Here is a 27,176-nt window from a genome sequence, read left to right as displayed (position 1 = left end):
TCCCCTCAGTGGGCAAAGGAGAACTACTCTTGTTGGTCCTAGGAAAAGAAACACAGAAGGTTTTCCTTTTGTGTTAGAATGCTGTGCCCTTCCCAGGGGAAGCAACTGATACCATTAGGTTCACCGCATTTTTTCTGTCAAAAAGAAACCAAGCATTTGGTGTCCACTCAGTGGGCAAAGGAGAACTACTCTTGTTGGTCCTAGGAAAAGAAACACAGAAGGTTTTCCTTTTGTGTTAGAATGCTGTGCCCTTCCCAGGGGAAGCAACTGATACCATTAGGTTCACCGCATTTTTTCTGTCAAAAAGAAACCAAGCATGCGTCTACTACTCCTCAAATTTCTTTGGATAGAAGTAGTTTACTGAGTCTGACTCAGGGTTTAGTTCAGGCATCCTTCCTGTGAGGTAGTTTCTGGTAAAAGAAAGAGGGATTTCACTTTTTCTGATGAAATTCAAGATTCTAAATCTGAACAAAAAGATGCAAGGATGGATACAGAGTTTTTTCCTCAGATTTTAGACAAAGGCTCTGTAGGTACTCGTGTTTTCAGTAAGAAAACACTATGAGTTGTTACAGAAGGATTTTCCAGAACTTACACTCATTATTCCTGTTCTGTCAGCTGTAGAGGATGTGTATGTGTGTGTGTGTGTGTGTGTGTGTGTGTGTGTGTGTGTGTGTGTGTGTGTGTGTGTGTGTGTGTTTCTGTTTCTGCCTACAGTTTTCCTGATAGCCAGCCAGCCAGCTGCCCCTAAAAAGACAGGTAGGACCTATAAAGTTCCTCAGTGTTTTAAATTTGTATACACTATTCCCAAACCTGACCCAGCAGTTAAAGCTTTAGTTGATCCTACTGCTGCTAAGTACTTAGTTAATTCCAATTCTACTCTTTCTGATAAAGATGAGAAAATTATTGATAGGTATTGGAAAAAGTATATACTTCTACAACTCTGATTTTTAGAATTTTGAATTGTCAGGCTCATAAGTTAAAGTCTGACAAATTGTGAAAGTATGAGGAATGTTTTATCTGCAGTTTCTTCTTGTAAGGAAAAATCTGCTGTAAATAACTTGGTTTCTTCTGTTGCACAGGTCGTTACTTATTGTTTAAAGCTTGTGTATGACACTCTTGATACATGCAAGTCTATGGCCTTTGGTACTGTACTGAGGGTGTTTACATGCATTCTCTGAACCTACCATATGATATTAAAAATGAGATTTTAAAAACTCCCATTGATAGAGATTTAGTGTTTGGCCACCCTGTAGTGGATTTTTTGGCTTTCCTTTTCCAAATTGGGCAAGGGATTTTTTATCTCCTCATCCATTTTTGGCAAAAAAATAAACAGTCTCAACAAAATTTGGGCAAGAAGAAATGGCAAGAAAGTTCCAAAAGAAGTCTCAAAACTCCCAAAACAAAGAACAGACCAACAAGTCTGAATGACTATTCAAAAGACCTTGTGACCCACTCTCAACATGGCCCCTTTTTTTTTCCAGAAAGTCTTTTAATGGCAAATTGTTTCAGAAAAGTGAGTTCTAAAAGTCATTCATTAGGTTTACAGATGGCAGTGGGAGGAAATTCCTTGCTTCCAGGGGATCATTCCTCATCCTCCAGTTCAGACTACTTTATTTTTACCTGTGCTTCATCACAAGCTGCCCCAAGGAGTGATAAAACCAGTTCCTACTTCCCAGGTGGGGAAGTTTTTTTTTTTTATTCATACATACAAATATTTCAAGCATGGGTATTAAAAGCCCTTCTACTTTGCCAATATACCAAGACACCTTGTTCCCATAATAATTGTCCAGGCTGGTGTTAAAAATATCTAAACTAGTACTTGCTTTAATGTAATTTGGTAGTCTGTTCCATGTATCAGTTACTCTGTCAGAGAAACAATTAGTACCCTTCTCATTCTTATACAATCTTCTACATAGGTTGTCTGACGATTCTCTAATCCTTTTTGTTAACCCCAAACATTCCCAAGATCTTTTGTCCCTGGGACCTCTTCAAGTGGTTATAGACAACACCACGGTCATGTGGTACAACAGCAAGCAAGGGGTAACCAGGTCATACCCCCTTTGCAGACTAGCCATGTTATCTTGGGATATAGCTTCACAGCACAATCTCACTCAACAGGCATCCTTCATTCTGTCAAACCAAAACTGTGTGGCAGACAAGCTGAGTAGGACCAGGGCAGACCCTCATAAATGGAAATTAGATCACATGGTCTTCCAAGATTTGATCCATCTATGGAGATTTCCTCAAATAGATTTCCTTGCCTTTTCTCTGAACAATCAACTGGCAAGATTCCATTCCAGGACTCCATGCAAGTAGGCCTGGGAGACAAATGTATTTTTCTTTCCTTGAGCAGGAATGTTCCTGTATGCTTTTCCACTCTTTCCACTAATATTCAGGGTACTCATGAAGATTCAGCATGAACCCCCCAAAATCATTGTGGTGACTACCTTCTGGCACAGGCATCAATGGTTCTTTCTTTTGGAAATTATCAAGGGCTATATCTACTCACATATGAACAGAGAGGTGTTTGATACACAGCAACATCAATCATCTGCAGGTGACCACCTGGATGATAGGGTCTTAATTCCTTTTAGGTACTTGATTACCTAGGACATGCAACAGGTAGTAATGGAGACAGGAAAGCCTGCTACTAGCAAATCATATATTAGCAAATGGAAATTTTTTTTTCTAGTTGGTGCCAACAACATAATCAGCACCCATTCAGGGCTAGTTTTTCTCTAGTTTCACCATATTTGTGTGTTATTATCTTATGGTCTTTGTGTGTTACTATCTTATGGCCTTTCTTATTCCTTTATCAGCATTAATTTATTGGCCATTTCAGCTTGTCTGCCCATGAATCCTCCTCTTTCAATGCAGTCTGATGTTAAACTGTTCTTGAATGGAGTTTTGCATGAGGCCTCCAAGAAAACGCATGGCCTCTCCTAGGGATCTTAATTTTGTGTAAGACAAGCTAAATCTTGCTCCATTTGAACCAACTAATCTTGCTGACATGAGGTTCTTAACATGGAAAACAGGTTTACTGATTGCTCTGACCTCTTCAAGAAGGGTATCAGAGTTGCAAGCTCTTATGTTGAGTCAGCCCTTCCTCATTTTCCAAATAGGCTGGGTTTATTTGATAACATATCCTTCATTCATGCCTATAGTGGTATTCGAGTTTACTTTAAGCCAAACTATCCCTCCCCCTTTTTCTTTCCTGAAACTAAAAATGAGGGAGAAAGAATACTCCATACCTTAGATGTCCACATTCAACTCTGATACTATCTTGATAGAACTAAATCTTTCAGATCTTTGGATCAATTGTTCCTTTCTTATGAAAGTAAGAAGGGACAACTTTTGTCAAAACAGACTATTTACAAATAATTGTTTAAGAGTATTACCTTTTGTTATACTCACCATAACAAAACAATTCCAAGCAGGGTGAACTCCCATTCGATTGCTTTTTGGAAAAGGTTGGATTCTAGGAGTATTCTTGAAGCTGCTACTTGGTCCCCTGTACATACCTTTACAAACCATTATAAGCTGAATTCTTTCTCTAGCTCTATTTCAGCCTTTGCAAAGACCATTCTCCATGGCCTCCTGGACCCTTCTCCGTCTGCATCACAAATGTAGTTAGTTATGGTAATCTACACAGACAGCAAAGGCTACTGCAGCAGCAACCAATATGATCAATTTAGAACCTAGTACAGTTGTGTAAGTACACATACCATAACAGCAGATGTTTGAAAGATCACTGTTACAGTTGTCATTCCCCCCTCTTTCCACCATATTTTTGGTGTGTTTTTATGCCAGGATGTTGACATATGTATTTTCTTTTGTTCCTAGCATTGTCCTTTCAGTGCTCAGTCTCCCTCTCTCTGCTGACACGGAAGCTCTGAAGGGTTTAATGCTCATACTTGTTTTTTAGTCAGCTCATCTCAAGATGCTTGATGGTTTGGGATTGTGGAAGGTGCCTGGAAGCTTTATAAACTGTCTGGCTGTTATGTCCTTGTCAGGATATAACCCATATAGCCAGGGGCAGACTAGGACAAGAATTAGACTCTGGCGCTATGAGAATCACCAGCCCATTTTCACTAACCTTCTACTATCTGGTTGACCTTGCCAGCCTACAAGCCCAGGATGTCAGAAATATAATTTATATTGGAGACAAGATTTAACAAGTATCTGGTTGACCCTGCCGGGAAATAATTAAATACAGAAATTATGTGGTTGATCCTGTCAGGAAAAAAAAATAAATACAGAAAGAGCTTACCTTACAGTTTAAACACTAATCAGTTCGGATCACTTATTTTCTCTTCTTTGGTTGATCATCACTCATCTCTCCATTCTCTCACTCGCAACTAAAGCGTGGGAAGAAAACACAATTGTAACAGGACTAATCAGCAGCGGCGTCATGCACATATTCAAATTACATGACAGGCTGCTGACTTCACAGTCTGGTCAGTACCCTGTTTCCTTTCTTGGGGTTAAAAGTGCAATGTCTTCTGGGCATTTTCATTGATGTCTGTGGTCTTCCCAATCTGGACTGTTTTTAAACAGTCCAGAAACAAAAAAGATAATTTTTTTTTACACATACAATTTCAAAGCGTAGCGGCCCACCGGCCCATTTTGGCATCAGCCCTTCTGGCATTCACCAGAACTATGAGATGCCCAGTCTGCCCTTGCATATAGCTAATGATACTGTCGCAGTAATCATTTGATCATCTACTGCTATGGTAAGTTTAAGTTGGACAACTGTACTTTCAGTACCTTGATTTTTAATGCTTAGTAATTGAGAAGCATGCTCTGCATTTGGCCACATATAAAAACGTTCTTACATTATTGACCCATTGCTAGTATTCAAACCCAAATGAATAATATCTTGCTAGTTTTAATTTAAGAATTGTAAATGGTGTTTGCCCATTTTATTTTTCCTCCTTTCTTTGATTCTGTTCAGAAGCATTCATTTATGAGGCTGGCACACCCGACCATTATGCCTGAGCAAATAAAAAAAATGTAGTACCGAAAAAAGAATATTATCTTTTTTTTTTTTCCCCACTTACCAGGTTGTGATGTACATGCTGGCCTGATATTATCTTCATCCCCTAAGAAAGTTAGAAGGAACTTGGATATGACATGGTGTGCTCCATGTTCTTCAGGTCACTTAGTCGTTTTGGCACATAAAACTTCTCCAGGCTGTAACTCTTCTCATTTAGCCTTGACTTTATTTTATTTATTTAACATTTGTTTATCTGGAAAGCCCGACTTGGAACAAAGCCAATTTTCAGAGGAGGCCCAGGGCGAAACACTCCAGACGCATGCCTTTGTAACGCGATGATGTAAATGATGTTCCTCATTGCTTTTTAACTCTGCAGATTTCTGTTTGTGCTTATTGATTTTGCGCTGAGAAATGACACCCCTGGGCCAATTTGTGCCTTTGAGAAGAAAGTGTGGATTTCAAGTTTTATTCCAGTGTTCACCACTTGATTAATTGTTCTTTTGATTGTTGCAGCAGTGTTCACTTGACGGAGTGGGTTGTTTCAGTAATAGTTGCATAGAAGCAGGCAAATAGTAGATAAACTCCCATCTCTGTCAGTCCAATAAACTTCTTTCTCCTTTAGTCAGATAAAATCCCATCTCCTTTAACTTATTAGTGTGGGTGTGGTACAAAGTGTCAAATGGAATTTGAACAGTACAGGACTGATTGCATCCCATTAAGCTGATGGCGAAAACTACAAGAAGTTTACTCCCCCCTCCCCCGCATTTACCGTGGTAGAGACCATTTTGTTGAATTTTTGTTTTGTGATACAGAAAAACTGGCTCAGCTTTTGTGTTCGGTATTTTTGACATTTGTGATTTCTGAATCTATTCACTAGTATGTATCATTCATTCAACAAGTAAGACTGCACAAATAAGCTTTTTATGAAACAAAGCTTCTTGTGCATGTCATTAGAGTATTACCCGAAGGACAGTATTTCACAGACAGTGTGCAGACCTGCACTTCCTAGGAATGCCACTACAGTGGTGTAACAGACAGTATGGCAGAAATCGACAGGGGCTTCATTAATTCAAAGTCTGTCTTTAGCAGTATTGCAGGGACTAGGGGCATGATCTGTACACCACAGTTTGTATTGGCGAATCGAAACACTGCACATGCTAGCCGCCAGCACCTTGAAATTAAGCCTCTTTGCATTAGCAGTTAATTTATTTATTTATGGGATCATTTATGTATTGTTTTGTTTGTCTTTTTTTGTTATCTGGGTAGGTGGATCTATCACCTGAACTGATGAGTTTTGTAATTTCATTTACAGCCTGCTGGTAGAATTTACTGCTGCTTCAATGTCTCTTGAAACTTCATGTTTCCAAATTGCAACAGGCTCAGTTGCCCCTTATGGAACATGCTGATATGCTTGAACCTTTAAGAGGGTCATGAATGCTAGCCAATATCTCTTCTGAGATAGCTATCCCAACTCTCATCATTCCCAAGACACTTCCTCCCCAAATCACAAAGGAGCATGTCCTGAAGGTACTTTTAAAGACCAAAAACACTTCCTCTGTGGGTCCTGATAACATACATATAGCCAGTGTCAAGCAATATCTCGCAGAACCCCCCTTAAACTATCTAACCCAAGCCTGGCTAAGGGCTATGCTTCTGAATCTTTCTACACTGTTGTAGTGATGCCCATTAACCTGGAAAATATAGGCATATCAGCCTTGCAAGTCTGAACTATAAAGCCATTGAGCACATCATTATATATCTCATTAATCATGATATCAAAAATCTCATTTGGCTTGAAATCAGCATTTTGCTTCATAAAAGATACATCTTACCTATGAAATCTTGTCAACCTCTTTGAGAAGGTCACTCAAGCAGGGCACAGTGATCATACTGCTCATCTTGATTTGACCAAGGCATTCAACACTATAACCCACGAAGGAACTATGTATAAGCTATTGGCCTTAAACATTGATCACTCTGTGTTAAGATGGATAGCCAATTAGCTTAAAGGCAGAACACACATTATCCTTGCAGTAGATGCCTATTCTAACAGAGCGAAACAGACCAGTGATGTTCCCCTGAGATCTGTGCTTGGTCTTCTCCTATTCGGCATTTATTTATCTGGCCTCAGCACTAATAAGAATGAAGTCCGGTTGACCAAATTTGGAGTAACTGTCAAGACCCATGAAGATACATACAACCTTCAAAAGGAGCTAACACATGTAAACATATGGTGCATTTAAAAAAGGGCTGAAACTAAATGCAAAGAAATTAAGTATTATCCAATTTGGGAAATACCAAATCACTGCAGTCTACAGGCATTAACAATATATTATACCATGACCCCCCCAAAACGTGCACGCTGATTGGCCAGCGTGCCCATTGTAAATCGAGTTATACTAATGGAAAAAGGTCCGGTCGCCCGGACTTTTTTCCATTAGTATAACTCGTTTTTTTAAAACACTGTCTTGCTATGTTAAATGGGTTTAACATAGCGAGACAGCTTTAAAATAAGCAACGGAGATCTCCGTTGCTTATTTTAAAGCTGTCTCGCTATGTTAAACCCATTTAACATAGCGAATGTTTTAAAAAGCAACGGAGAAAGCAAGATCACCGTTGCTTTTTAGTCTCGCTATGTTAAATGAGTTTAACATAGCGAGACAGTTTTAAAATAAGCAACGGAGATGTCCGTTGCTTATTTTAAAACTGTCTCGCTATGTTAAACTCATTTAACATAGCGAGACACTAAAAAAAAAGCAACGGAGATCTTGCTTTCTCCGTTGCTTTTGCCCACAGCTCTGATGTACTGCGCAGGCACGCAGTACATCAGAACTGCCGCGGATGCCAGACATCTGCGGAAGGGCAGTAAACAGGCATTATACTATGCCATTATTTAAGAAAAGTAACAGTTTCTTTTCTTAAATAATGTTATGGTATAATAGCAATAACCCACTTCTGGGTGTGGGTAATGCTAAATTTACCCACGGTTGGCTTTGTTTGGTCCCTCGGGCTTCGCCCTCAGGACCAAACCACACCAACCGTGGGTAAATTTAGCATTACCCACACCCAGGCGTGGGTTATTGCTATAATATTATCAAATTGAACTGTATTTAGAGATCTGTGCACCTGGGTCAATAGTTCCCTGTCCTTTCATCGCAATGCGCCTACTGCAGTATGAAAATTATTTTATACTTTGCAACTATTTACCAGGCATCTCTTTTAAATCTAAAGAGGTGACTGTACCCCCATACTTAGCCCTAGTCAGACGTATTATTGAATATAATGTAACCTTTGATGTATCCCTCACTAGACACATTAAAAATATGAAAAGCCACAGAGGTTTCTAACCAAACTTCCATTGCCAGAAGAAAATGAAAGCCTTATCCCTATAACCTATTTCTTTTAGACTCCTGATAGGAGATTTCTGCCAACTGTCCTATTATTCTATGAGCCAGTATGTACTCACATATGATAGTGGCCATGAATATTGCTTGACTACAGGTTTACGCAGATGTCTTCTGTGCTTCCTGTCTTTTCACTGCTTCACTGAGTTGTTTCCTTGTTCTTCAGGAGACACAACTGAGTTTTAAAAAGTTTCAAAACATTTCACAATTTTAAATATTTGGCGACTTCTAAACTGGATAAAAACAAAATTGATTATTCAGCAGATATTCAGCGTGTTTTCCCTGGATTTATGTGAAAGGTAATCTACATTTTTTGTACTCCAATTTATTAGCATGGTCCTGACAGGGCTAATTCATGCTTATACTAGGCAGTGATTAGTTTTTCTTAAATACTCACTCATATCTCAGTTAATTGTTTTAACTGTGGATCAAGGCCCGAAGAAGCAGTTTGCAGGCATTGCTGCCATATCTAGGAGTCTGTATTGGTGTTCACAGGCATCACTACCATATCTAGCCATCTGTATTGGTGAAGGCCACAAGCAGTTTTGCTCATATTGTAATCTGTGTTGAGTACCGTATGTTTAAGTTAGTCTGTCTCCAGTGACAGACTGTTTACTCAAAAATGCAAAACTTTCCCAAGGTCATGTGACCTTGACATTTGTTATTAAGTATGGAGTACAGTGGTGGAAGCCCCCAGCATGGGGGATTTGGGTGACTTGCCTCTAATGTTACTCAGGGCATCAGCTTTTATACCATTGTTAAATATTTTTCATTAAATTTCCTTTTACTGAAGACAGACTCGGTTATTGCATAATTGCACTGTCATGTACAGCTAAAGGATCTGCTGTCTCCAACTGTAACAGAAGTACCACACCAAGCTTAGAATTGATCCTGATGGATTCAGTGATGATCTGAGATGCTTTCCTATTGCATAGTGCAGAAGCTCCAGGCTATAACAACAATTTCAACAATAATTTCGACAAATTGTGCGGCAGAGAATGCACTGGCAGTGACATGGTTGCTGTTTAGTTTTACTTCCAGAAAGACAGCTGTTAAGTGTTAGCAGTACTTTGCTCCTGTTGCCTTTATTTAAGATTAAGAGATTACTGCTAGATGGATTTCCAAATGACCTGCAGTACATAAAAAAGAGTATTAAATGCAAGTCAGGTAATGAAAATGTATTCCCAGACTACAACAAAGTGAAATAAATCTTATACACCATTTAAGACATATTATTAAACTAACTACAAGGTGTGATGAGGACATATTTAAGTTCTCAGTGCTTACTGAGGTTTAAAACCCATCTCTATTTACCTACAAAGCACCACATTTATCACCTTATCATATATTTTTTCTCATGTAACTATAAATACATTTCAACCCAATCTGTTTGTATTACTTCCTCTTAATGTTGTATTTTCAAAAGCAACTTTCTCTTCTATTTCCTTTCAGATTGCCACTAGTTTTACTATAGTACAAGATTGGCTTATTGAATCAGGTATTGGCTGTCACAACAACTTAGGAGCTGTAGTACTTAGAACGGATCAGAAAGTTGGACTTCTTTGTCAGTTTCATAATTTTTTCAGAGCGTTGACTAGTTAATTAAAAAGCTATAGGAGGTAGGATAAGTAATAGTTTAGTGTATGCAATTTAACAACAAACATATTATGTACAACGGTAGCAGTCCTGCTAGCAGAATATGTACAAATGTAAAGCCCCCCCCCCCGAAAAGAAACCTCTGCCAATGAGCCACTTTGCCAGGAATATGTTAAACTAGCTTAATCAGACATTGGGGATCCAAGCAGAACTAATCCCTGAATTTGTATAAAAGAACACACTGACTGAAACTCAGCAAATATGTAAAATGACATGCTTAAAAAATATATGATTTCTACACTTCCTATAGAAATGCCCAGCTATTAAGTCCATAATGGCATGGTCCTCTTAAGGTGAAATCTTCCTTCGGTATCTTTCCATTTCACTGTCACCACTATAGTGTAACCTTTTAGGTCACTCATTGTTTTCCCTTGAAGTGCTAAAGCTGTCCACTTCTGTTATGGCTTAGTGGTTAACTACTGTGACTATGGTGTATAGTGTCCTGGGTTCGAGACCTGCATGGTTGTTTATTTTACCTAAAAATATTTGGTTGGGAGGTTGGCCTAATGGTTAAGGTGTTTGCCTTGCAAAGACAAGGTGCAGGATTTGAGTCTCACAAGGGACAATTGGCTAAGCTTAAAATGGCTCGCAAGGACAGTTAGCTTAGTACTAATCTATAAACCTATGTTTTATGATTAGCTGATCTGTTCAGATTAGTTAAGGCTCTCAAATATTATCTCTTTACAAAGAGAGAATACAGTTGTAACTATAGCATTACTTGCATCAAATTGCTAATTTCCATTTTCACTCTGATTTTGCTGCTCATTTTCATGCTAATATGATTTTGAATTATTATATTATATCTTTGCTGTCTTTTAGGGTGAGTATGTTGTCATTCCCAGTCAAAAAGATTCATAAAATTCTTCTACATGTCTGTTCAGAAGTGCACTGACAGTTCCAATGTTTCATTTCAGGTTTAAAACAGAAGTGAATTATGATACACTTGAAGTGAGAGACGGAAAGTTCTACTCCTCCCCGCTGCTTGGAGCTTATCATGGTACACAAGTTCCACAATTCCTGATCAGCACCAGCAACTTTCTCTATCTCCTGTTTGCTACCGATAAAAGTCATTCAGACGTTGGTTTTCAAATACGATATGAAAGTAAGAAAATGCATAAGTACTTATATATATTTTGTTCTTTACAGAAATAGATACAATCACAGAGTTTAGCAATACAGATCAGGGGCAAAGTATTAATAAAGTGGATCTTAAAACAAATGTTAGCATAGCAGCTTCGATTAAATAGCACTGTTTTATCAGCTTTCATCTGATGTCTTAGTAGCAGTAAAAATGTATTGCAAAGATAATGATGAATTTGTAACAGCTTGAAATGATATGGCAGTCAGGAACAGTTATTCACTCACAGTATGACTGATTTTTATTAAATAAGAAAACCTGTTTCTGATATTGCTGGTCACAATACAACATTTTTTTGCAATGAAAGGTACCTACATTTGCTTGCGTCAGTGGTGCAACAGGTAGCACATGTGCCGTTGGTGGCAGATGATCAGAAGAGCATGGGTTCTTGTCCCACTCCAGAGCGATGATAATGCACTGCAGCTTTAGCCTGGGGGGGGGGTTCATCTTACATATGAGATATTAAACCAACGTCCCATCTGCTTAAGCTGCTGCTAGGTCAGGTGGATGTAAAAGATCTGACTGCACATGTTGAAAAGAGTAGGCAATATCTCTGACCAAATTTTCCGTAATAGTATAAATACCATCTTTGATCTCCCCTAAAAAAGTAGGAAAATTTGTCTGAAAAAGTTGTTCTTTTGATGGTATTTATGCTAGTTAAACTCATCATATATACAATAAGGTATTAACAACAGTAAGTATTTGCTGGTATTTTTCTGAATATTTTGCTGTGCCTTACTGTAGAATAATGATGTTGAATATGTATTAATGGCTCTTGTGACCCATGTTATTTTGTATCTTTTGATAGCATGAAGGTTGCATTCAGTGACAGATCTGTTTCTACAAATGTTTTGTTTCAGTTGAATAAATATCCATGTAGCCACTGCATTGCTTGTATGTGTCAACAATTTTAGGGGCAGGAATAGTTTGAGATTACATTGTAGTTTGTACTGAACTTTGTTCTTGTCATTATTGGTAGGTCTGGGATCGTGTTTAGGTTTAATGATAGGATTACTCTTAGAGATGGTGTTAGGTTTATGACTGAAGGAAGTTTATGCTTAGGTTTATGATTATGTTCTGGATTAGAATTATGGGGGGAAGTGTAGTTTTCTGCATGTAAAGCGTATGGGATTTTGCCTCTTACAAGAAACATCGAAGATAGTTCTGTGTATTTTGTGCATTTCCAGTGAATACATATTTGGAAGAAATGTTTTACATTTATGTAACAGCTTCTCTTATTGTATATATGATGAGTTTGTTTTCGAAAGTATTGAACCTATTAGCATGCTCATAATGAGAAAGCCAGACTTGCATTTCATATTTGTATCCAGTCATATGCATTTTATTAGCCATATGTGATATTTCTGACCTGTCATGTTTTTGGAGGCATACAATGCATAGATAGATGTTCTCTATAAATGCACACTACACAGGATATAAAGTATTCTGTTTGCATTTCACAGTATATTTAACCCCCAATGTATGCAAAACAAAATATGAAATTTTTGAATGTGCTTATCTCCTGTCATGTATGGAAAATTAGGAATTTGACAAATAAAATTGCACTGCGTGTGGAGATTTATTTCCAAATGTAGACCTGTTATACGGGTGCATGAATTGAAGACAAATAGTGTATGACTTCTTTTATTCTGGTGAAAATGAACAGATGCGGTGTTTATGTGACAGATAACACCATTGTATAGCTGTAGAAATTCATTCCAAGCATTAGAGATATTTTATGGGTTCATGACTTGCATAGAAGACAAATATTACTCCTTTTATTCCAGTGACAGTGAAAAGATCATGTTTTTTTTTTTTATCTGATAGATAGAATCATCATATAGTTGTAGATATTTGTTCCAACCTTTAGAGAAATTGTATTGCACATGACTGGCATTGAAAACAAATATCATATTGCTTTTTTTATGCTCATGACCATGGAAAGATCATGCAATTTTTTTTTGTCGTCATGTACAAATCAAAAATATTTAAATAAGCAGTGTAGGAAGTAGCATGTATATTTCAAAACTAAAGTCACATTGTTAACTCCTCACTACTGGGTCCGGCAGTATGTCAACACTACATACAAATACAAATTCTACTTCCTTAGTGCTGGGTACATTTTTTTTACTGCACTTACATTTGTAATTAAAAACTATGTGCGTGCTTCATGCTATTTCATTGCAATGCATTTGTGTAGTACAATAAAAGTATTAAGAAAATTATTTCCTTACAAAAACAATAAGTTAAACTCAGAAGTCAAGGACAATTATGCTACTAATACACACATATTTTGTTCATTTCCACCCTGCTGTATAGTAACATGCATGTCCTAAAGGACTCCTTATCAAAGGGCAAGGCATGATTTTCCAAGTCCTGACATTTCAGAAATTGCTTGTAATACTAACAACAAACAACAAATTGCAAAACTTCCTGTCAGTCATTTAAAGCATCTTTTGTAGAGGAGCTTACCACCTGATCTCCAGTGCTCAGAGATGCTGCTACTATATCACTGCTGTTTAACACTCTGAGATCGCTAAGTACAGGAAACAGTGAGGTTTCAGCCTCTACGACTTACTATATATTCCCACAATTAATACCTAGACAGTTCTGAAGACTGCAGTATGGTCCTTAAACTTAACAAGTATTCCTTTCCAAGCTGTGAAATGTTAACATATGACATAAGCAATGACATCATTTGTTCAGAAAACAGCTTATGTCACTGCTTTTTCAGGTATTTCGTTCAGCTCTGTATAATAAACTGTTGAAGTCAGATTGGCTGTGTCCCATCTAGATGGTTTTCTTTCCCTGCATGAGATTGTTGCTCCAAGAGGGATACATATCAGTAACCAGCAGGCAGTGTGTCATGTTGCAATGCCCAGAAGAAGGAATGTTTTATATTTGGAATTATATATTCTTAATTTAAAAAAAAATCAGAGTTATATTTTTATTGTGAGTATATCACCAGTTCCTTGTATTTTTGCTCTGTAAAACACAAGTGAAGTTGGATTGTTGCTGAAAAGGGTCTCTGGAACTGTCCATCTACATGGTTACAGGATTGTAAATACCTACCTACATACATACATATGCATATATATATATATATATATATATATATAGTTTATTTTGTATTTTATTTGCAGAACTTTAAAGTTGCTATGTACTGCCATTGTTTGTCACTTCATTTATTGAAATAATATACTGGTTTTAATGCTAATGTACTTGTATGCCAAAAGGTACTGTTGCACTTTTGAGAAATTATACATTTCATTTATTAATTTATTTCAAAGATCAATGCCATACATGACAATGTTGTATAATGTAGAGATAGGCTATTTTTGACTGTATCAGATACTATAGATAAATTAATTATCTTAATGTATATTTCAGTCATGACCCAGTCCCAACTGGCAGAGAAAAAAAAACATAGTTATGAGTAACTGGGCAGCAAGATTGTTGAACGATATTGTAAAAACCCAGGTTATGCAACCTGAGGGTATATGCCTTGTTCCATCTCAGCAGTACAGTATCCTGTTTAAGCATGCTAACAGAGCCCACTGCTGTTCATACTAGTAACAGACTATACTAGCAAAGAGTTTGGAGGGACCAAATAAATAAAGCTGTTGAATACATTTACAAGCAGACTATAATCAGGAACTCCAACAAATGATAGGGAAATAGAATGCAAAACTGAAAGCACATGGTATAAAACTGAGTACAGACAAGACAGATGTTATGGCAGCAAATGAAGGAAATCAGAAGAAACAGAAAATTGAGATACAGGGAAAGATAGAGGAACAGCTTAATAGCTTCAGCTATCTATATGATGGGGTTGAGCAGAAGAGAAGTCTTAATTCAGGAGATCAAAGCTAGCATCAGAGGGGCTGCAGCCGACTCCACAGAATATCAGAGGTATTAGGATACAGAATAATGCAAATGAAGTGGAAAATTGAGGTATACAAAACAGTGGTGTGACCACCACTACTGTATGGCACAGAAACATGAGCATTAAATGCAGAGCAATTGAGGAAGCGAGAGGTGATGGAGATGAATTACCTGAGTTGGGTGATAGGATGTACACTTTGAGACAGATGTTGGAATGATAACATTAGGGCAGAAGCCAAAGTAGATCCAGTTGCAGGGAAGGGCAAAGAAAACAGATATCTGTGGTGTAGGCTTATGTGTGGGAAAGCAGAAGAGAAGTAGATAAGGAAGATTTGGGAGAGATAGGAAGAAGGGAAGAGGAAATGAGAATATCCAAATATGAGATTAATCGATTGTGAGACTGAAGACCTGGAATAGTCTGGCATGAATGCAGAAGAAGTTAGGAGAAAGGAACTGCATATAAAGGGGTAGTAATAGCTGATACGATACCCACACTTCAAGTTAAAAATGGGAAAAGGATGGGGGTTGATGGTGATGAGGAAACAGTGCCATTGCTTATCTTGTATGCAATCTTCCTACATTGCACAAAAAATTCAGTAAAGGTGACTGTGCAATATCAAAAAGAAATAATTTACGACAAATTGTCCATTACATATCCTACTGGAAACATATAAGAATACCATGATCACTACTTTTCCATTCTTATATATTCATTATTATTTGTTGCACGTAATTGTAGTGGGTAGTGTTTTACTTTTGTTTTTGTTTTAACATGAAAGAAGGAAGTTCCTGTTAGTGCTAATGAGGGGTGTATGTTGTTAGCGAGTTACCTATTGAGCACCACAGCAAATGGTAGCGAGCTTAATGTGTTGAGAGAAATGTGCAGTTTCATAGTACTATGGGTTTCACTCCTATTGACTGTTATCATTGAAGAGTGCATTTTGTTGGTTGTTTTACTAGTCATAAACATTAAAAGTGTTCTGTCATAGAGGAAAGTGATAATTTCTGCCTTAGTGATTTATTGGACAGAAGGTTCTAAAACTTTGTCTTGTAGAATACATGGCACAAACTTACAAGCTTTGAATATGGATAGAACACCCTGTGCTTGATGTTTGAAATTATTGGATAACCGTCCTGTAGATTTTAGTAGTAATAGTACTCAAACTGAGAATTTTCTGGAAATCAGTCATACACTTCCTGTTGTAAAAAAATACACACACACACACACACACACACACACACACACACATATATATATATATATATATATATATATATATATATATATATATATTGAAATCTATGAAACCCAGACCAGTCTGAACATTATTTACTTTACGGTTTCTACTTTAAACAGAGTTTGAAGAAGTATTACATCTGATCTGATAAAAGTTATAAAAACTAAATATTCTGTGCTTCAAACTGTAAATTAACGGGGAATATATGTTCCAAATAATGTTACATCATTTGTTTAGTATGATACTGTAGATGATTTTGAAAATGGCCATTTCTTAAATCAGATAAATGACAAAGATAAAGCAAACTGTTTGAATTGTTTGAATAAGGACACTGATTCTCAATGTAAAAGAGGTATTGCAGGGGAAAAGAAATATTGGAAACTGATAATGGAGGTTGGGAAATGGTTAAGAAGAACTGCAAGTCTCTTATTGAGGACAATTCTGGAATTTGTGATGTACAGAATTTATCTTTACTAGGGAATAGCCACAGAGTTAATGTTAGCCATTCAGAATTTGGGGTACAGGAAATTCTCATTACTAGGGATTGAAGGCTTTGAGACCTTAGAAATGTATTCCATATGTTTAAGAAGGAAAAGATCGCAGTATGTACAATAAGGGATATCAGAGTGGCTTTAGAAAAAAAATGTATATGGGAAATATAAATATGAAGTAGTAAAAGTGGTTGATGGAAGTAATGATGTAGGCCTTTACTTCTGAGATTAATAACATTATAGGATTAAGTGAATCTTTTAATTTTGTCCTATCCCTTTGTGTTTTATTCCTGCGCCATGTTGCAACCACTTTTTTAAAGGTTGCAAGAAATTTCACTAATATTATTAGAAGGAAATTCTACAAAAAAATAGTTATGGTTGCAACAGGTTGGGAAAATGCAGTTTAAAGCAAACTTTTTTGTCCAGACTTTTTACATCTTAGTCATATTAGAAAAGCAAAATATTTAATAAGACTTTCAACCTTTTTTAGAAGGAAAAAAGGGGGATGTGGCAGGTAGCTAATTATGTATCCTGTTTTGATGTACCTTCTAAGCAATGCTTAGAGTTTAAACAAAAACGTTTAATGATATGAAGGCCAGGGCCAAGGCTCATGACTATGATATAACTTTTATTACTGAAATGTAGTTCAGTGAGGTTAACAAGCCATTTACCCTTCCAGGTTACTTTGGACATCACCTCTTTAAAGCAAATAGAAGAGCAGGTGGAGTTTCCATATGTGTCAACTCTACTTATAAATCAGCAATTGCTAGTTGCTGACTCTGAAATGATTGAGGTTAACACTGTGGGAACAGGTGCTTTTGCAGTTGATTTTCAAATCTCTGTACTTAATCTTGTTATGATTTATAACTTTTTAGTGCAACTCTGGAGAATTGTTTTTTTTCCAGAGATATAATACGATTCTGGGTGATTTAATGCACACTCTGCGGCTTGGGGCATTTACTACCTTGGCAATGATGTTATTTCTAATTTTGTCAGATCCAGTGTTGAGCGTGGCTATTTGCAGCAGGTTAAGAAGTCAACAAGGGAAAGAAATGTCCCTGATGCTGTTTGGATCAAGAATGATTAAGTAGCCAGTTGTTGTAGGATTGAATATGGACTTATATGTTCTGATAATTTTTGTGTTTACTGAGAAGTTGAAAAAGGAATAAGTGAGCTTGGTTTTAAAGGGTAATTCCCAACACTGAAATATTAACAAGCAGACTTTTCAGCTATTAATAATGAACTAGAAAATTGGAATTGACAGGTAGCTATGGTAGATAACAAATGCTGAAGCTTGCTGAGGCATTTTCTATGAATATATTTTTCCTCTTATTGATTGGTGGTGTTCCAAAAACTAATAATACTAACTGTCTAAAGAAGCGTAAAGAATGTTGACCTGGTCAGCTTGATATACAATGGAAAAAAAATGAAAGCCTGTTAACAAAGGTTAAAGATAATTCCTAATAATGTAAACAGAATAAAATATAAGAACATTAGGAATATCTTTAGGGGAGTTTTTAAGATCTACTAGAACAAAATATGAATATGTAAGTTAGCAACTTATACCTCTTGTAACAAAATGGCTTTTTCAGTCAAATATTAGTGTTATCGAGGATGATGTAATATTCGAAGATGCACTAGTTGGTTGACACATTTGCAAGTACGTTTTCTTCCATTTCAGATAACAGCTCTGTTTTCTTCAATTTTGATTTTAACAACCACAGTTATACATGCCCCTTTATAAATCAGGATCTGGTGGTTTCTGCACTAATTACAATTAAACGTTACTCAGCATCTGGCCCTAATCGGTTGTTTTGGTCTAAATGTTTTAAAGCACAATTACCTTGTCTATGCTGGTTATATCAGTTTGGTTTATAGGAGAGGGTTATTCATCAATATGGAAAACAGCTATTATATTTCTACTGTTCAAAGGCAGTAAACATATATACTAGATAGTAATCACTCTGTTTATTAGTCTTACTTGTATCATCATCAAATGTTTTGAAATATATGATAAAACAAGAGACATGTTCAATCCTGGAAAATTTTTAGCACAGGTTTACCCAAGACAGATCTTGTCTGACTAACCTGTTAAGTGTTTTACTACAACATCTGGAAATCAGTCAATGTGAATTTATATTTTTATGTTATTTACTTAGATCAGCCTAGGTATTTGACTCTGTTCCCCATGTAGAAGTTAAGCTGCTCTTATTGAAAGCTGAGATCAGTCAATATATAATTACATGGGTTGTTAGTTGGCTGACCAAGAGAACACTTAAGGTGAAAATTGAAGATAATATTTCTAAAGAAAGAACACACTCCTGGCAGGAAGAGCTCCAGTAAAGTGGAACACCACCAAACAAAAGCAGCTAAATAAAAATACAACCAGCCACAGATTCAAGACGTTTATTGCACCAAAATTATCTTCACAGAAAATTCTCTCTGACGTCTCGGCTGAAAAAGCCTTCAAGGAGTGAAGAACATCCTAAAACTGTAACAAACAGAATCGAAACAGAAGCACCAAAGCAGAATATCCACAGTAAGAGGAACCAGTCCGTAGGATGGTAACAAAAAATGACTTTTAATCACATCCAATTTAAAAACAATATCAGGTCCTTCGTTGACCAAAAAAGACTTGAAATCACATCCAAAACAAATTCAAAATCGAGCGCTTTCACTTGGCTCAATACCAAGCTTTATCAAGATAAATAGTAAACTAGAAAGGAACCATTTATATAGAGCTCTCCACCAAACATGTGACTACAGAGCATAATTAAGTTTTAAAGCTGTAATCAAATTAAAAATATTGCAGGATATTATAATGACTAAATCATGGATTATTGTTGTGTTTAATGCGCCATGCTGTCCTGGCTACACCAGCTAATTTATTGTAAAGCTCACCAAATGGGTGGAATTTATAAAACACTACACCCATTTTTTAGATGATATGGGTTTGTTGTGGAGTGGTACAGAAGATCAATTTATGGAATTTTTTGTTACCATCCTACGGACTGGTTCCTCTTACTGTGAACATCCTAAAACTACTAACCTAAATACTATATGCAATTAACAATGAGATAATCAAGTAATTAAACAAAGAATCTCCAATTTAATTCCTCATTCAACCCAACTGGTGGCAGATTGTTGAATTTCAAAATGTAAACTGCTTCCTTGGTCAAAAGAACTTTTTTTAAGACCACATTTATCATATACAGACATATATTTTTCCAGAATGGTGCCCTGTAACCTTTCACTATTGCCATCATGAAAATGCACTGCTACAGATCTCTCCAATTTTTTATTGTAAATGTCCCTTACATGCTCTACTAATCTTACTTTAAATGCCCTCTTTGTTTCCCCAATTTAAAACAAACCACATGGGCATCGAATGGCATAAACTACGCCCTCAATATCACAAGAGAAATTATTACATGTTTGAAAGGGACTATTATTAATGCTTTGAAAACTATGCACTATAAATTTACAGGCTTTACATTTATTGCAAGAAAAGGTCCCAAAAAGATGTATATTCTTTAAAATATGTATATGGGGAGAACAAAATCTACATTTCCTAAGAAAATTGTAAATATTTCTACCCCTCTTAAAGGAAATACCTAATCTAGCATCCAACCAGGTGGAAACATTTTTTAGTGAACATAAGTATTTCCAGTAGTATTTTATTTGTTCTATAATTATAGAACTAAAACACCCATAAGTTGTAACAAAATATATAAGATCCTTAAATTCTTTATTATTGGGTCTATATGGGACTAAACATGATCTATTATTGAACTGCTGTTTCCTAGTCAAATTCTTACACAATTTATTCTAACTTGTCTCAAGTAAACTTCTACTATATGTTCTGTTGCAAAACATGTCCACAGTTGTACCCATTTCTTGTTTAAATTCCTGGATATTATTACATAGCCTGGAAATTCTAAGTACATCACCACGAGGGAGTGCTTCAATGGTGTGTGTAGGATTCATAGGTTTGTACTAAGCTAACTGCTCTTGCAAGCCATTTTAAGCCTAGCCAATTATCCCTTGTGAGACTTGAACCCTGCACCTTGTGTTTGTAAGGCAAGCACCTTAACCATTAGGCCACCCTCCCAACCTTGATAGCTATCCACATGGACAAACTATGTGCCCTCCCGAAACTTCCTATGTACAGATGTAAATAGTTCAGTACCATATCAAATGCTGATAACTGCATCCAAAAAAGGAACTTGTGTTCCTAATTTTAGACCATTGAACTGTAGCCCAAACCTGTTGTTATATAGCATATTAACAAACTGTGGTACTAATTCCATGCCACCCTCAGCTATAAAGATCAAATCATTGATATATCTGAAATACTTGATGACATGATCACTAAAAAACGTATTCTGTAAATATATTCACTCTCAAAGAGACCCATACTTAAATTAACATACATGGGGGCAAAAGGAGCACCCATGGCTGTTCCTTCTGTCTGTAAAGAGTATCATTAAAATCAAAAAAATTATGTGTAAGACAGAAATGTACCAACTCTACTATGTACTCCGTCACTGGTGAATTACCTAAACAGAATCTTAAAGCCTCCAAGCCAAATTTATGGTTAATGTTTGTATACAGGCTTTTAACATCCAAAGTAAAGAAGTACATATTCTGATTCCACTCAATGTCATCAATTTTTGCTACAAAATCAGATATATCTCAAATGTAAGATGGCAGTTTATAGACTATGGATGCTAGCTAACCATGCAAAAATAGACCCAGATTGTGCATAAAATATTCACGGCCCGAAACTATAGGCCTCCCTTAGTTAACTTTGTATGAATCTTGGGGAGGCAATAAAAATAGGCCATTTTACATCCATCTGGGCTAAATTTTTTTCAGACATCTGTGTCTGAAAAGTACCCAAGTCTACAACATTTATGTAGTAACGCAACATATTCAACAAGGGCTTGTTGCTATAAAGATATATCAATTTTATCATATACTTCAACATTCTCTAGATGCTCCAAGCACATGTCCATATACTGGGTAAAATGCATAATGACCATTTTATTCCCTTTATCTGAGGGTTTGAAAATAATTTCCCTCATTTTACTTAAGTTTTGAAGGGCTTTCCATTCTGAAACAGACATATTATAATTAATCTGTTGTTTATTCTGAGCAAAGTCAGCAAGCACATCCTCAATCGCAAAATTCAACATATTAGAAAAATTAACCACATCTTCATTTAAAAAAGGAGGTAAAAAATTGCTATTCGCACATACATTATGAGTGTCTAATCTACAATATGCGTTAAAAGAAGTGACAGATTCACAAGTATAAAAACTCACATATGAAGTATTAACACTATCATCACAATCAACTAACTCATCCTATGTGTTTATATTTTTAAAGTAGTGCTTTAAGTGCAACTTCCTACTAAATTTAAAAACATCACACTTGATATCATGAAGCCTAGGAAGCACTGTAGGAATAAAGTTGAAACCTTGATTCAAAACCGCTACCTCACAATCAGTGAAAACATGTCCAGACAGGTTAATAATGTAACTGTCCTGAAGAGATAAAAAATTATCTTTTACCTCTTTTATATCCCGTCTGGGAATAGTAGTTCCTTTGAAAATAGTCTTGTTGTTCACAGGTACTTTTCGTACCTTGATTTCCTCCCCTGTAATTGTTGTTAATATGACGAAAAGTCTGCTGACAATGTTCCGACTGCTGTGCAGGCGATAAAGTAGGGTAGTCCTCTCTGTTGTCTACCTCTTCATCAACTGAGGAAATGTGTCCCATCAGAAACGGGAAACGAGGAGTTGCACACATGAGAACCATCCTGCTGCCTTTGAAACCTCATGTGATTCCGAACTTTCTTCCGAATGGTCTTTGTTACAAACGCCTTCCCATTTTCATAGTCACGAATGTCTCTGAGTAGTTTACGTTTCTTCCTCTCTACTAATTCCAATTCATAATTTTTCAACTTGGAATTTATATAATTTAGAAAGGAATCCAATACATGGGCATGTATCCCAGAGGAAATGGTGTTGCACACTTTCTTGATTTGACCTTTCAGTTTATTTTGTTTAACCCTGTCATGGTCTAATAAAATATTCACCCATTCTAACGTACATTTATGGGCTGCAGCTACCCAGCGTTTATGAAATTGCACATCAGCAGCATTTTGTAAGTCAATTGGCATAGTTGGGTCTGTAAATACTTTCAGCCCCCTAGGTGTAATATCTAAATCTAGGTACCTCTGTAGACCGGACATGTTAAAGAAAGTAGCAGTCTCTTTCCATATACATTTTTCTAATTGTTCAAAGAGAGACTTACTTTCTTCCAAAATAGACTGGGGTAATTTTCTTCCAACGGAATCAAAGGGGTTATGGCAATGTTTGTTTCTGTCTTGTTCCCACTTGTCCCAAGTGGTACTGGTAGCAGCCCCATGATTAACCTGCAAATTACAATCTGAGGTAGAATTTAAAAACTATCCAACAATAATTGAGACTCATCTCCAATGGTCTCTCGAAGAACATGAGGCACATTGTACTGAGGATCTGTGGCCATGATAAACCACAATCTGGAACACCATCAAACAAAAGAGCTCCAATAAAGGCTGTCCCTCCTCAAAATGAAAACACAACAGTGTAATGAAGGAAACCACTGGTCCAAAATGTAATTATAGGTCTTTAATAGCTCCCAACACATGATAAAAAACAGCAATATCACACAGTAGGATTTCACACAGTAAGATTAAGCGCTTTCATCTTCATACAGAAGACTTCATCAAAATCAAGAAACCTATCACTACACAGCTTTTTAAGTAGCACCATGCCTCCTAATTGGATATAAATTAATTGGTTCAGTAATCCATGCAAATGAATCAGGGACTATATTTTTAAAAACGTATATATAAAATATAGGTATAAATGAGCTCATTTTCATTTGTAAATAAAAAGTGAATAAATACCCATATGTTGAACCACTTTGTAATAAATAAATACATTTTGTAACTTGTATAAATAGGCAGACTTAATACATAAAACATAAAAGAGCCTAAAAGCATGAAATGAACTACTAATATAAGAGCAACTCCATTCATTAAAAACATTTCATAAAAAGCATCTGTGGGACAATATAAGTGGATAAACAGTATTAAAGTGCTTATGTTAATTACATGTTGTAATATACGTGTATTAAAAAGTCCATAAAAATGTATGTATGTATACGTAAATATATATATGCATATAAATAACATAAATAATATAATATAAATCCACAATGGTATAAATAATGTAATTGTTACAGGGCCATTTAGCTTTTATTTTTTATTATTTTTATTTATTATTTTTTGCCCTTTTGGGCTTAGATGCCTTTAACTTTAACACTGGTAGAAGTAATACATCGTCATTCATACCAGGTGGAGTATAGGCGTCTAACCTCAACTGCCATATCATTTCCCTGTACTCCAACCTGTTCTCCCAATCCCCCACCTCTATCACTGGTAGCCACCCTTTCCAATACCTAAAATTTAAATCTGCTTGGGTACAACCCATAGAATGTCAGAACAAGGCATTAGTTTCTCTCTTCCTATTAATGTTATACATATGTTCGTAGACACGTATCAAATTACATTCGGTCTTGCCAATGTGATATGCCCAACAGAATTTACAATATGCCAGGTAAATAACACCTTTGGAGTAACAACTACTATATGTCATAGTTTTTAACTTGAAGGGTATACTGGCAATCTCTAAAAATTTGCAATTGGCCATAGAAGTACATTGGGAACATCTTCCACACTTGTGTGTCCCCATTTTTACAGTGGTCCCATTAACAGTAATACCCTTCTTCTTTTCCAATAACTCCTTAAGGCTATGATTTCACTTAAAACTATATTTCAAACATTTGTTGAAAATGTCCAACCTACTTTGCATTCTTTGGAACATGTCCCAAGCTCTGTTTATAATTTTCTTAATCCAACAGGTATCCTGATTGTAAGTCATTACAAGCTGTGGTGTAACAGGTAATGCACTAGATGTAGAACCCTGTTTTTTCATTAAAGGTTCACCACAGAGAAGGGGTGTACATGTATTCCTCCATCCCTGTAAAATTTGTTCCTTAATAGATCTAATCAGTTCGTCTGGATACCCTCTTTCTAATAAAAGAGAGTTGACATGGTCCAGCTCCTGCATAAAATTATTCCTTTCAGACGTCATCCTGGCAACTCTTACCATTTGTCCTTTAACAATATTATGTTTCTGAAAGCTAGGGTGGTTACTTTCATAGTGCAGATAGGAATTTGAAAAACATTTTTTTTTATAAACCTTAGATGTGAATTTTTTATTTTCCAAATCTTTTCCAACACAAACATCAAAATAATGTAACTCATTCAATCCTATCGCATAGGTGAATGTTAGATATTCTGCAGTAAAATTCAACAATTCAGTAAAAGTGGGAATAATCTCAAAAGGTCCCCTCCACACAATAAAAATGTCATCCAAAAAATGAAAATACCTGGAAATATAATCTTTGTACATGGAACCGGACATATAGTGAATTTCCCAATACAACATAACGATATTGGCAACTATGCGGGCACAGGACGAACCCATGGCAACCCCATCCAGTTGGTGATATAACTCCCCTTGGAAAATCAAGAAGTTAATTTTAAGCACCAATTGCATGTTTTCAAGTACCAACCTAAAGTCAACTGTTGACAGAAATCCAAACTCTATTAACATGTATTCAAACCATTTTAGGCCTTTGTTGTGTGGAATAACAGAAAATAAATCGTTGATGTCCACCGTTACAAAAATAAAGATCAGCTTCAAAGTCTAAACTCCCTATCTTTTGTAAAAAATCCTAGGAATCTATAAGAATGTGTGGATATTTTTGTTGGTAGGATTTTAGTTTTGTATCCAGAAATATAGCTAAAGGCTGGGTTTTTGAAGCCTCTGAGGTGACAATGGGTCTAAGAGGGGGTTTACCGACATCTTTGTGGACCTTTGGGATCCTGAACATACTTGGTATGAAAGGTTTAGTAACCTTTAAAAAATGGTGAAGTTGTACATTTATCAAGCCCTGGGTTAAATTATTATCTAGGATCCAGTCAATCTTTCCATAGGCTATATTCAGTTTGTTCCTAGATACCACACCGTACCTCTTATCTGTGTTCAGAATCTCTGATATTTTGGTAACATAATCCGTATTGTCCATCAGCAGCACTCCAACCCCCTTATCAGGTTTCATCATTCTCAGGTTGACTTTATTAGTCAGTTCTGTTCACACCTTTCTTTCTTCTAAGGTTAGGTTGTTAGGTAGGGACACAGGTGGACAGTGGTCTCACCTTCAATAACCACATCGCCACAACAGTCAGGAAAACCTTCTATGTGGCACACCTCATCACTAAGGGCTTTTCATCCAGAAAAAAGGAGGTCATTGTCCCACTGTACTCATCCCTCATTAGACTCATTACAGGATACAATGCCACATTTGGTATGTACCTCTCAAGACATCTGCAACAACTAGACAGGCCGCAGAAATACCTCACTAAAAGAATCACAGGCCTAAAGCAGATGCCCTGTGCTGATAAACTTAAAAAACTCCAGCTATACTATGTTGCATATCGTCTACTCCAAGGCAATCTCTGCTTAACATACAAGGCCATGTCAAACCCAGAGCTGTTGGACATGCTACACTTAAAGAAATCCCAATCCCTCAGAGCCACACACTCCAGGGATATAAACCTTGTCATCACAATAAAGAAAACATGCTGGAGGGATAGGTTCCTGACCCAGAGACTCTACCAGACTCTGGAACAGATATCCCATACATTTCAAGCAGAGCACCTCTTTGGCCCTCTTCAAAAGGAACCTTGATGATTGGATGGGAGAAAGGAAATTCACCCCAGGGATCACGTCAGTTGTCCTGCTAGTCAGGGGTCCAGGGAAGTAAATAGTGTGGGAAGACATAGCCAGGGAATTGTTATGGCTAGGCCTGTATAGGCCCTAGGGCCGATAGCCTAGTACCAACCTATGAACATACGTGAAATAGGCTTGCCTTCATTGAAGGTTGGGCGTCGAGCTGGCAACTCGGCACTGTAAAAATCTACTGCCAGTCATTAGCGTACCGGAGTTCAGCTGTGGCAACCCCTAACTGGGAAAAGTCAAAAGAAGAACAAACAAACATTACTTCACTTCAGGTTGTCAACTCTGCACTCACCCCATTGATTTGTGGCCTCCTGGTGCACCACTTCAGCAGATCTGCAACAGAAAAGAAAACTGAAAATTTTCTGCACACCCAACCAAATTTTTTTTTTTTTTGTATTATAGCACTGAGTGCTGCCAAGAGCCCTCTGCCATATCCCCCAATAACTTT

At 36.6% G+C, this 27,176-nt stretch overlaps 1 protein-coding gene across 1 annotated transcript in view; it reads left to right on the top strand.

The window, feature by feature from the left end:
* Positions 1-27,176, top strand: part of LOC122792225 (CUB and sushi domain-containing protein 1-like) — a 3,080,606-nt gene that overhangs the window by 774,791 nt on the left and 2,278,639 nt on the right. Inside the window, exon 12 of the mRNA XM_044059969.1 lies at positions 10,971-11,158. Within this exon, the coding sequence (XP_043915904.1) occupies positions 10,971-11,158 (188 nt within the window). The remainder of the gene's footprint in view (positions 1-10,970; positions 11,159-27,176) is intronic.

The sequence above is a fragment of the Protopterus annectens genome, chromosome 1.part2 (assembly GCF_019279795.1).
Source record: "Protopterus annectens isolate FY-2018-M chromosome 1.part2, PAN1.0, whole genome shotgun sequence".
Classification (NCBI taxonomy): domain Eukaryota; kingdom Metazoa; phylum Chordata; order Ceratodontiformes; family Protopteridae; genus Protopterus; species Protopterus annectens.
The sequence above is the reverse complement of the archived record's forward strand: the minus strand, read 5'-3'. Positions and strand labels throughout refer to the sequence as shown.